This window comes from Macadamia integrifolia, chromosome 12 (genome assembly GCF_013358625.1).
Source record: "Macadamia integrifolia cultivar HAES 741 chromosome 12, SCU_Mint_v3, whole genome shotgun sequence".
NCBI lineage: Eukaryota > Viridiplantae > Streptophyta > Magnoliopsida > Proteales > Proteaceae > Macadamia > Macadamia integrifolia.
Genome location: NC_056568.1, coordinates 22,833,326 through 22,846,471, shown reverse-complemented (window position 1 = coordinate 22,846,471; position 13,146 = coordinate 22,833,326). Strand labels below are relative to the sequence as shown.

The 13,146-nt window shown below is 38.8% G+C and overlaps 1 protein-coding gene across 2 annotated transcripts; it reads right to left on the bottom strand.

Annotated features, from left to right (window-relative positions):
* Positions 1-6,688: 6,688 nt before the first annotated feature.
* Positions 6,689-12,075, bottom strand: LOC122057234 (folate synthesis bifunctional protein, mitochondrial-like). Of its 2 annotated transcripts, none has more exons than XM_042619265.1 (3): positions 11,986-12,075; positions 8,922-9,160; positions 6,689-8,406 (listed from the first exon to the last, which is right to left on the bottom strand). In XM_042619265.1, the coding sequence occupies exons 2-3, from the start codon at positions 8,986-8,988 to the stop codon at positions 6,938-6,940; spliced, it is 1,536 nt and encodes a 511-aa protein (XP_042475199.1). In that variant the 5' UTR covers positions 8,989-9,160; positions 11,986-12,075; the 3' UTR covers positions 6,689-6,937. The 2 variants fall into 2 exon arrangements, with proteins under 2 accessions (XP_042475199.1, XP_042475200.1); XM_042619266.1 differs by lacking the exon at positions 11,986-12,075 and adding an exon at positions 10,639-11,968.
* Between the last annotated feature and the right edge of the window lie 1,071 nt (positions 12,076-13,146).

Genomic DNA, 13,146 nt, shown 5'->3' with positions numbered 1-13,146 from the left:
CATTTGATTCTCTAGGGTAGTTTTAGGGTGCATTTGATTGTTTGATTCTATAAAGATATGTATCTTTTAAGAATGTCCAAAGAATGTAATTCCCCGAAATTGAATTCTTGATAAAATAACTATCTGATTACTATGGATTCTTTGATGCCATTATTGACTACCATGTGTCTGACTCAACTGATACAGCTGGCTCAGGGGTTACATAGTGTTTGAGTTAGTTAACTGTGGTTAGTTTTTCTTTGTAGTTTTTTAAGATCAATGAGTTACAGTTGTATTTAGTCTTGACAATATATATATATATATATAAAAGGTAAGTTCAGCCTCTCTGGTTCTATGAAACAGAGAAGGATTCCATTTCATAAAACTTTCATGGTATCAGAGCACAAGAGGTGACTTCTTGCGCATGAAGAGTGAGATAATGGCCGCCTCTACAACTCCGAATTCTACTTCGACTTTCTCATATCCGAGCATGCTGAATGTGACGAACTTCGTCTCGATCATGCTCACTACAGAGAACTTCCTTCTATGGGAGACACAGATGTTAGCCTTGATTGAGAACCAAGATCTGTTAGGATTCGTCAATGAAGAAATTCCTACACCAGATCGGGAGATAATGACTCAAGATGGAAAGAAAATCCAGAATCTAAACTTCGAACAGATCGTCTCATCAAAGCTTGGATTACAGGCACCTTGTCTGAAGAGGTTTTGGGACTGGCTATAGGTACTAAAACCTCTCAAGAACTCTGGCATATTCTCTCTAATTCGTTTTCTCAGGCTTCAGAGGCACGCGAGTTTGAACTTCTATCAAAGCTTCATTTCTTGAAAAAAAAAAAGATTCAGTATCTTTATCATCTTACTTGATTGACTTCAAGAAGATCTGTGATCAACTCAGTTCTATTGGAAAACCAGTTCCAGATCAACGTAAGGTATTTCTACTCCTTACTAATCTCGGTCCTTCTTATGAGAACTTCGCCACAACAATGTTAAAACCCCCTGTCCCCAGCTATGGAGATTTGATCCCTCTTCTTCAGAGTCATGAATTGAGAAACAAAGGGAACCACACTGAGTTACCAAACCCTCACCTAGCCTTTTACAATGACAAAAATAAAAAGACTACATGGAGAGGTAAAGGAAATTCTTTCTCTTCAAGAGGCAGATTTACTTCCTTTACTTCTAGAGGGAGGGGTTTTCTTCAGAATGCTGGACAACAATCTCATGCTAATAAAGAGAATCAGACTCCTAATCAAAATCATTTGAAGCCACAACAGGGGTTTCAACGGCAGAACTCAACTTCTGATTCTCCAGTTAAGTGCCAAATTTGTAACAAATTGGGGCATTCTGCTATGAAGTGTTGGAATCGTTTTGATAATAGCTTTCAGCTAGAAGACATTCCTCAGGCACTCAATGTTATGCATCTGCCTAATTCCCAAGACTAAACTTGGTTTCCTGATACAGGGGCTACAACCTATATCACTGATTCACCAGGTAATTTTCAGACTTTATCTCCTTACAATGGTTCACATACTGTCATGGTTGGAAATGACACACAGTTACCTATTACACATATTGGAGATGGCAGTCTAGACCAAGGTGATATCTCCTTGCCATTGAAGAATATTTTGCTGGTCCCTTCTATATAGAAGAACCTATTATCAGTGTCACAACTTACTAGTGACTATCCATGTTCATTTGAATTTGATAAAAATGGTTTTGTTATCAAGGATCTTCAAACAATGATGATTTTGGCATTGGGGAATAGTCAAGGAGGCTTGTATGCCCTACCAAGCCAGCAATATGAGGTTTCTTCTTCACACAGTAATCAACACAATGAGATTTCAGCTTCTAATATTGAAGCTTTCTTTTCTCATAGATTTCATTCTACAGTTGAGGACATTTGGCACCAATGATTAGGACATCCACAAGGAAAGATTACTAGATTTCTCAAGAATAATGGTGCTATTACTGTAACACAAAATTCTTTACATTTGTGTAAAAGTTGTCAACTGAGTAAGAGTACTATACTTCCCTTCATTAATTCCTTTACTCGTTCTTTAGCACCTCTTGAACGCATCCATTGTGATTTGTGGGGGAAAGCACCTGTAGCTAGTGTTCAGAAGTATCGATACCATGCAATTTTTATTGATGATTGTACTCGGTATACATGGTTTTATCTTTTAAAGCAGAAATCTGATTTTTACAGAAACTTTTTTACTTTTCAATACATGGTTGAATGGCAGTTGGATAGGAAAATAAAGGGTTTTCAGTCGGATGGTGGGGGTGAATTTTGCAATATCAGTTTTTTACAACATCTCTCTACCTGTGGTATTTTACACCATATTTCTTGTCCTAGAACACCTGAATAGAATAGCATAGCTGAAAGAAAACACAGACATATTGTTGAAATTGGCTTAGCTATGTTATACAATGCTTCGTTACTTATCGTTTCGGGGTGGAGGCATTTTCTACAGCTGTTTTTCTTATAAACAGACATCCTTCCAAGGTACTCGATATGGATTGTCCCCTACATTTGCTATTTGGTAAGAAGCCTGATTACACAATACTTCGTGTTTTTGGTGTTCAATGTTTTCCTTATCTAAGAGGATATGCTGCCAACAAGTTTGAACCTTGCTTGCTGCCTTGTATATTTCTGGGTTATAGTGATAAACACAAGGGGTATATCGATGCCTTCACTATTCTATAGGTCGGGTACATATATCGCGGCATTTGGTGTTTGATGAATCTATTTTTCCATTACAAAATCTGCCCACCATTTCACAATGTCAGATTGTATCTACTGATGCTTGTACATTTGAGCGATGGATTGCACATTTAGATTGTACTACAGGTGCTTCTTCTTCAATGAATCAGTTTCCAATTTTGGATGAATCTCAGACAATAGTTCAGCCTGCTGGTTCTTCCTCAACCACACCACTAACAGCTTTGTCTCAACGTTGCTCTATTTCTGCAGTTCAGCCTGTAGATTCTGAAGCACAATTTGACCCCATTAGGTCTTCTTTGGTAGTTTAGCCTGCTTATTCTTCCTCAACCACAACACCAACAACTCTGTCTCAACATTGTTCTACTTTTGCAGTTTAGCCTGTAGATTCTGTGGCCCCTTTAGATTGTTCTCCTATGGAGTCTTCAACTTCGTTTGGTTAGTTTCCTACATCTCCTTCCACTGTTTCTTCCTAATCTCTCCATCCTATAGTGACGTGAAGCAAGGTTGGAACTGTCAAGCCCAATCCGAAGTATGCTTTGACTGTTTCTTCTATTCCCACTGAGCCACACACTGTTAAGGCTACACTTCAACACCCAGACTGATGGTGTGCTATAGTTGAGGAGATGCGTGCCTTGGCACAGAATCACATTTGGTGTCTTGTTCCTCATACCTTGGATATGAACGTCGTTGGTTGTAAGTGGGTGTTTAAATCCAAGCTTCGTTCCACTGGGTCCTTGGAACATCTTAAAGCTTGCCTTGTTGCTAAAGGCTTCACACAACAAGAAGGTGTTGACTTCCTTGAGACTTTTAGCTCGGTAATCAAGCCCATGTCCATTCGTCTCGTTCTCACTATAGCTACTGTGCGTCGCTAGCCTATTCGGCAACTTGATGTGAAGAACACTTTTCTTCACGGTTTCCTCTCTTCTCCGGTGTATATGAGTCAGCCTCCTGGGTTTGTGGATTCTTCTAGACCCGATGATGTTTGTGAGCTTTATTGTGCTTTATATGGGCTCCGGTAGGTTCCCCGGGCTTGGTATGATTGCTTTAGTGGTTATTTTCTTGCCAATGGTTTCTTTAGTAGTGTGTCTGACTCGTCTCTGTTTATCTTTCATCATCACAGGAGTCTTATTTTTTTGCTTCTCTATGTCGAAGATATAGTTCTCATGGGTAATGATACTCTTCTTTTGGATCGCTTTATCATTGCTTTGGGTTCGCATTTTGCTATGAAGGACTTGGGTCCTTTGCATTATTTTCTTGGTGTTGAGGTTACTTCCACTCCTTATGGGTTGTTCCTCTCTCAATCCACATATGCGGCTGATATTCTTCGACGTGCTCACATGGAGGCTGTTAAGCCCCTGCCTACTCCTATGATTATGCGGTCTTCCTCCATTGTTGATCTTACTCCATTTACTGATGTTCCTCTTTATTGGAGTGTGGTTGGTGTTTTATAGTATCTTACTTTGATAAGACCAGACTTATCTAATGCGGTTAATACTGTGTGTCAGTATATGCATGCTCCTACTGTGGCTCACTTTGGTATGGTGAAGCGTATTTTACGCTATGTTCGTGGTACTTTGGATCATGGTTTTCGAATTGTGCGGGATATTTCTCTTGATCTCTATGCTTTTTCTGATGCTGATTGGGCTGGGTGTCCCATCTCACGTTGTTCAATGACTCGTTTTTGTATATTTCTCGGCTCTAACTGTATTTCTTGGAGTGCTAAGAAGCAACCTACTGTTGCTCATTCTAGCACAGAGGCTAAGTACCGTGCTTTGGCTTCAACATCGGCTGAATTGACATGGCTTTCCTTTTTTGCTTCGTGATCTTGGAGTTTCCCAACCACGACCAGCTATCATCTTTTGTGATAACCTGAGTGCTCTTCACATGACTGTTAATTTGGTTTTTCATGCTCGTACCAAGCATATAGAGATCGATTACCACTTCGTGCATGAGAGGGTGGCTCTTGGCTTCCTTGTTACTAATTTCGTTCATTCTCATCGACAAATTGCTGATATATTTACCAAGGCTTTTGGCTCATCGTGAGTTTCACTATATCGCACTCAAACTGGGCCTTTGGCCTAACCCTTGGCTCAGTTTTTGGGGGAATATTGACTACCATGTGTCTGATTCAGCTGATACAGCTGGCCCAGGGGTTACATATGTTTGAGTTAGTTAAGTGGTTAGTTTTTCTTTGTAGTTTTGTAAGATCAGTGAGTTACAGTTGTATTTAGTCTTGACAGTATATATATATATATATATATATATTTATATATATAAAAGGTAAGTTCAGCCTCTCTGGTTCTATGAAACAAAGAAGGATTCTATTTCATAAAACTTTCGGCCATTTGGTTCATTTAGAAATATTCTTGGACAATATGACATCAACAGTTGAAAATCCCCCTCGATAAGGTTTCTAGGGCTGATATGGCTGGTATCATCATGAGTTGATACCTCTTCAAAAATGCATGAAAACCAAGACACTCACAAATGTGTTTGACATGACGAAATGGTCATTTCAAGTTCTTCTTGTTTTCATGCATGTTTATTCTTGTGGTAATCCATCAAAACATGTTAATCTATGGGTTGTCATCTTATAGGTGTGAAGGGTGAATTCTGCACCTTCGGGGATCATTCATCCTCTTTGGGTCGACCCGAGGTTGGCATCAGTTGGGGAGAGTGATGAAAAAGAGCTTTTTTGGGAGTCACTAGCTAGATAAGGGTCTAGGATCCGTAAGGTCTCTCCCCTTTTGGGGGGTGTGGGGGAGAGAATGATGACTTTAATGGATTAGGCAAAGGGTCTATAAAGATCTTTGGATAAGTTCAAGGTTGCAGGCGGTGAAGGCGTACCTCTGCTCTATGAATAGAGAGGGACAACTTACCTTCAATTCATTCCAAAATGCGTCCTTCTTCTTCATGTATGCCTTGCAAATGTGTATGCGATGCAGTTCTCCTTTATCAAGTGATGAGTTGTATGCAATTCTGCAAACACTCCTTCCTCTCATTAATTTTAAATCTTGTCTAAGAATAACTTTGAAGTACTCGAATGGGCCCAATAAACAAGTGCACAACTATTTACAGAAGCCTTAGAAAGTGTTTTTATCTCGGGGATCAATTCACAAATTCCTAACTACACCGTATGGGCATCTACCATCACAAGGAAAGTGCCCAATGGCATAACTCAACCCTCCTATGATAACTTTTGTAACTATTAGTTCTGAACAAGTTCGTTATTAAATCTCTCCTACAGTGAAGACAAGATACTGTTTCAAGCATGGTTTCAAGTATCGATATCGTATTAGATGTATCGTATTGATATCGATATCGCCGATACCTTATTGACCCGGATCAGTTATCCATATCATTTCAATGGTAAAACAATAAAAAAATATATTTTTTTGAAAAAACAAAGACAAAATTGACCAATACACACCGATCCTTACTGATACCCGTCTATATCATATCCATATTGGCCGAGACCGAGGCCGATAACTAAATCCTTGGTTTCAAATACTCTACTATACAAATAATTTAATTCTCTCAATATCGAAATATACGTATTTTACTCAAGAATTTTACTCCACCATGGAAGAAGAAAAAACCCATCATCCCCCCCCCCCTCTCTCTCTTTCCCCAAGTGTTAAATTTTACGGTTGAAGAACAAACCAGTTCCTAAAAAATAAATAGATACTGTAAATGCATAGAAGACAAGTAGGGAGGCAATTGGGGCTCAGTAGTCCCTTAACATCCCATTAATGGAAATACAAGATATATTTTTTTCCATTTCCAATTCTATGACAATAAATGAGATGTTTGAGGGGTGAAGCTTAGGCTACTTCAGCACTGATATGCATCTCCGTATCTTTAGAATCGGTACACTGGATTCTTTCAGGTCCTAATTCAGGCGGTGGAAAGTGTTCCCGATTGATGAGGCACATCTCTCTCTTATATACAAAATAAGGAGTACCTACATTCATGTTCTAAGAATTTATTCTGAGAAATATATATATTTTCTTCATTCTTTTTCGTAGAAATTTCAAGCTACCTATGGTACTGCCAGTCAGCCATGCAAGTTTTTTGCTGCAAAACAAAATTGAGGGCATGAGCAATAATGCATCGCAGAAAGAGTAGGTGGCAGCTAACCCAGCTCCCTTATGTCTCTTTTCCTCTTACATCCCCACCCCTAAGAAAGACATCTAACCCATTGATGAATTCACCAAATCACGAAAGAGCTCTTCCATGCTTCAGTAATGCATCGCAGAGCCTTGCAGAATCCAAGTTGTCCCTAACATTGTGGACTCTTATGATGTTTGCACCACCCAAAATCCCTGCAGTGACTGCAGCAACTGTTGCGGAGTCTCTTTGAGTAGCATCTGGCCGATTGCAAATATCACCTAAAAACCTCTTTCTGGAGGGTCCAATCAAGATGGGTGCATGAGAAACAGCCAAGCTCTTCATTGCTATCTCTCGTCGAATGGTCGGCAAACCCATAAGGATTTCCAAATTGTGCTCGGTATTCTTGGAGAACCCAATTCCAGGGTCAACAATAATCCTCCATGCTGGGACCCCTGATAATTCAGCATCTCTGATCTGCAAATACAACTCAGAAGCGACCTGCACACAGACATCTTCATATTGTAGATTTTCATCACTCAGCATAGTACCGGGGTCCCCCCTCATGTGCATTGCCACATAAGGAACCCCAAGATCTGCAGCAACCTTAAGCATTTTAGAATCTAACTGCCCACCCGATACATCATTGACAAGATGAGCCCCTCTTTTAATTGTTTCCAGTGCAACTTCTGAGTGAAAAGTATCCACAGATACAAGCTTCCCCTCTATCCCAGGTATTTCGAGAATAGCTTCTAGAACAGGTATCAGTCTATCTAGCTCTTCTTCTGCAGAAATCCAAGATGCAAATGGGCGAGTGGATTGTGCACCAATATCAATAATATCAGCCCCTTCTGAGACCATCAAGCGGACTTGAGAAACTGCAGCTTCTACTGATTGAAACTTTCCACCATCACTGAAACTGTCAGGAGTCAGGTTAAGAACACCCATGACATGGGTTCTCTTTGACCAGTCCCATAGGTGATTTCCAACAGGCAAAACCCGTTTAAGTCCATCCCTTCCAATGAGGGAATCACCACCAAGTTTCTTCCATGATTCAAAAATTCCTCCTGAATGCTTGGAAAATGCATGCCAGCTTGCCACTACATCACTTTCTATGGCCAATCCAAGTATATCTATTAGTGGGGCCATTACAAAGGGTCTTTCCCAAATCCTCTCATGTGGAACAGTAAGAGCGTCAGAATTGATCTTGAAATTCCCATAGAACAATATGTCTAGGTCAATTGGTCTCGGGCCATACCTTATTCCAGCGGTTCGACCCATGTCTTTCTCAATTTTCTTAACTGCCGCCAATAATTCATGTGGTCCAAGTTTTGTAACACCTCTAATCACAGAGTTGAGGAAAAACGGCTGATCAGTAACATAGGCAGGCTGTGTCTCATATAAACATCCATGTCTTGTGATCTGGACACCCAGCTTCTTCATTAAATGCAAAGCTTCATTGAAATTATAAAGTCTATTACCCACATTGCTCCCCAAAGCAATTACTACTTCCTGTTCTGGAGAATGAACTTCAACTGAGGGAGTAGGAGATGAATGGAGGAAAGAAAGACAAGTTACTGCAAGATGAAAGATCAACGCATGGATCACTAAAATAGCTTCAGTAATAACTTTCATTTTTCTAGTAGCATCCTGAACTATTATCTTTTCCTACTGAGGTGTTCATAATGATTCCCCCCCCCCCCCCCTTTTTTTAGCATACTTCTGTATCCTACATAATTATGTAAGCAGTAAATTTTTGCGATCCCTTCTACAAAGTACTAAAAGGAAAGCGTATGGAGTTTAGCCAAGATTATGCTTTTTCATGACCCACCATCAGATGAGTACTGTAGCTGACAAAATTCCTAACTAGCTCCTAAAAAGTGGCTCAGTGGCTTTGTGCACCTGCATTTGTATCATATGTAATGGTGCTATTCATAGAACAAAGAACCTGAACAAATGAGGACCCTTACGGTTTCTCATAGTGCAGCATAGAATCTGCCAAAGTCACAATTTTGTGCCCTGCACTAGGAGTTGAGTGCCTTAAACAAAATTGAAGTACACCAAGCCAATACAAGACAATAATTGAGATTACCTCTAGACCACTTACTGATCCCTTTAAAGCGAGGTTTAGAGGGAAGTATTTGCTTGAATATGTTCATGCCACAAGTGGATATGAAAATCCTGAAATTCTCAAGCGCAGAAGGGAAAGTTGATGATGAATTCAATCAACTTGTGGTCCAGAAGTCATTCAGTTATAACTCAAACAACATAAAAAGACACTCCATATTTCCTCAAATTCCTTGCTTTCAGAAATATATCACTTGATCCACCCTGTAAGCAATTATACAAACAAGCAAATGTATACACCGATTTCATCTGTTAGAAAAATCAATAAAGAATAATGCATAAAAAATTGACAGAATCTTTTAAACAGCCAATAAGCGAGTAACTTATTCTCAAGAGAGTAAAAAGTTCAGGCAATTGCTTTTGTTTTCTTCTGTTCCCTTTTTTTTTTTTTTTATGCGTTGGGGGGGGGGGGTGGTTAGTAATATATGCAACTTGTGTCGTTCTTTCATCTAAAATCATGTTACTCAAGAATCAAATTTTAAATTTCATATTAAAATGGTTCATAAAGATGGATCAGCACATTGGTGGATAGGATTGTCTCCAAGAGCCCATGCTTGAACCTGACACTGCATGTATCATTCAGTAGTAGCATAAAGGCCGAGTCCCATGGTTAAAGGGAGCGGTTTGAGTCCTGTCAAATGACCATGTGTCAAATGTCTATAGGATCAGATACACCAATCTCCCCTACCTCAAAAAGTCCCTCATCCAAAAATTAGCACAATGATATTTAACCATCTGCCCAGAACCTCCTCTGCTGGGGCTGAGGGGCTGCAACATGCAACATCTGACCGAATAGCTTATTGCATGTATATGACTTCTGTCATTTTTTTTTTCTTTCCAAGAGGCAAATAAATATGAAAAACATTAATGGCTCTGTTTTTTTTTTGGTGTACCAAGACAATCTCTAGGTTGGGACCTATCTGACAGTGGGTATTAAACAAGAGACACAAGGCCATTTATAGCAATCCAAACCCCATCCTGATCCTGTGGTCTACTGACACAAAATTCAAGGTTTTGCAAAAGGCAAAACCTCTAAAATCTCATTACAAGATAGAAAAGCACATATTTGGTCATTCAACAACAAAAATAATTATAAGGAAATCAATGGAGACAAACTTCTTATTAGAACAGCTATAGTAAAGTTTGTTGCATTCAATACATAAGCAATGGTTTTCAAAGTGAAGTTTAAGTCAACTCCTGAATTGAAATAGTCCAGTTCAAGCATGAGGAAGCATCACTAACATCCATCACCAAGATTCCAGTCACGTTTTGACAACATGCATGGTCATGAGATTGACTAAACAACAGCAAAAACCATCTCATCAAAATATGTTTCAAGAAAGCCTCAACTCACCACCCCTTTTTTCTCCCAAAAGATTAGCATAAAATATGAAAAGCACCAAAGAGTAGGAATTTTGCTTTAGTTTCTTGTACTTTCAATCAATATAAACACTGCAAGCGCCCCAACTTCAGTGAATAATGATACAAGTTTCCAAATCACTTAGAGACACAAGCCAAAAAATTGACAGAAAAAAGAACATCTTGAAAATTTCAGAAAGATATCAGTAAATCAAAGAAAAATAAACTATGGAATAATAAATGAATACAACCATGTGGTTACTATTTGAACACAAGAAGAAAAATTTCCAGTGTCCTATTCATTATTAGGGAAAATAGCACACCTTTTGAAGATAAAAGAGCTTATGCGAGCTGATTTGGTTGTCATTTTCTATAAGTGGATCACCCCTCTTTATGTTAGTTCGCATTATTTTCTCCAAAAATGGTATTGGTTCTTAAATGAGAAAAACACACCTCTCATCTCTCATAATTCATTCCCCTTAACAGTGTCACCATATTTTCTGCATCGAGACCAACCTACCAGGGATCCCTGGTGGATGGAGACCCAGATCACTGCATCACAGGATCTCCCAATTTTTGGTGAGTTAGAAGCTGAAAGGATGCCTAGGGCGTGTGGGGTTAAGACCTCGATCCGATGTTTTAGATTTTCCAACAATGGTTTCTGGAGGTTTAAGCACATCTAGACATGGCTTTTAATGAGCAGGATGCGGTTGAAATTGATGGTGTGTGCATGGGAGGATACCCACACACACATCAACATTCTCCCCATATAAATCCATAACACATGAGTGGAACACCAAGATAGCATCTGAAGTTCTGAACTCTCTCTGCAAACAAATGCAAACCTTTTACACGACCCATGTTGTGTATAAACCAAAATTGCACAAAAGTAGGCATCTTTATTAAATTTGATTTCTTCAAACAGCACTCAAACAAGCAATTCCAACATAACTAAGAATTTCAGACCCAAAGAAGCGACAGAAATCATCACCCAAGTGAGAAACCTTCTATTTCTTCATCTCATTAAAGTAGAGAGAGAGAGAGAGAGAGAGAGAGAGAGAGAGAGAGAGAGAGAGGAATGACGGATTGCGGTGAAAACCTAATAGAAAATTGAGTTGCATTTGAAAATTAGTCAGAATGATATAAGAAATCAGTAGAAACAGAAAGAGAAGAAAGGGATTCGAAATGGTAGCAGTAGCAATGAAAGTTTACGTTTGGGAAGAAGAGAGGGATCAGTGAGAGCTATAGACAGACTGAAGTACGATGCAGAGAGAAGGATTTCAGATTCGAGGAGAATAGTCCTATCTTTTCAATACCCTGATTTTGAATAATAGTGCCAAACTACATAGGAGACATAACAATACCGATTCTGAAATCAAAACAGGAGAAACTCCTATAAAGAAAGGACAAAACATTGAAAATGCGATGAGAGCGGAACTGTAGAACAAATATCGTTAATTGAGAGGGGTTTGTTAGTAAGGGAAGGGAACCAAAAGCCGCCATTTTTGGAGAAGCTTACTTTGGAGAATCAGAACAGAGAGGTACCCATTCGTCCAGAACTGCATTCTCAGATATATTGATTAAAATTTAACAGAAAAAGGGAAAATAAATGCAAATTGTTCATTGCCACTGATTAATTACTGAAGATATGTAAAAGCCAAATGAAGTACATCGAAGAAGCTTGAGCCGAAGGAACCAAGATGCCCTACTGGAGAACACATGAACGACACCAGTTGCAAGAGAATCGGAAGGAAGTACAGCTATGTTTCGAGGCGGAAAAAAATCGTCTGCAATTCCGATCTCGTGCAATTCCGTGAAATACCACCTTCAGAGGGTGACACGTGTATTGATACCAATGCAATGGTCCAGATCTGATTTAAATGCCTCTTCACTAATTTAATGTTTTATTAGTTGTACCAAATCTGGGCCATTGTATTGGTATCAATATACGTGTCAACCCCTAAAGGGGGTATTGCACGGAATTGTACGAGATCGGAATTGCAGACGATTTCAACCCAGGGAAAGCAAGAAAGAAAACATATAGGACATCCAAGGATGAGTTACTCTGTCTTCTTCCTCAAAATCCAATTTTCATATAGGTACTTTGGCTTTCAGAAATTTTTTATTTTTTATTTTCTCATTTTTAGAAAAACAGAATAAAAAAAATACAAAAAATTGTACTATTTTCTTCATTTAAGATATATCCGTTATGCTTGGTATCTCCTGAATCAAGAGACGATTCTTTTTTTCTTTTAATTTTAAAATTTATCTTAGGAACGGTGAAGTTTTCTTTGTTGAAAAAAAAAAAATCTTACCTAAAATACAAGAAAAAAAGAATAGTTATTTTCTTCTATTAGTATCTATATATTTATTTTCTTACCATTTCATTTCATTTCTTTTATTTTCTAGATTTTTTTTTCTTCATTTGACTACCAAACTAGGAGTTGGGGAACCAACACTGATATAGTTGCATTTTCATATACAAATATCAAAGAATAAATCCTTTTTATGATGGGACAAATAACGCCTTGTATAAGATGAGACAAGCTAGAGGTATTCGAACTTGGACTGCAAACAACTATAGTTGTGTCGCTTGTGGCGTTCCTTAGTTGTTAATCTAAATCCCTATATAATGCAATAGGTAAGGCTATAGGACAGAACCAGCCCACCCTTGACATAACCTGTAAACCTATCGCATAATACAAGTCGTAGGTACATGGTTCTTTTGATATACCCAAGGGTACTATATCGAGGGGTGTGGTTTCGTTGCTGATGGTCTATGACATTACATATGTTCAGACAACTAGCCATGGGGATGTATTTATCTGTGC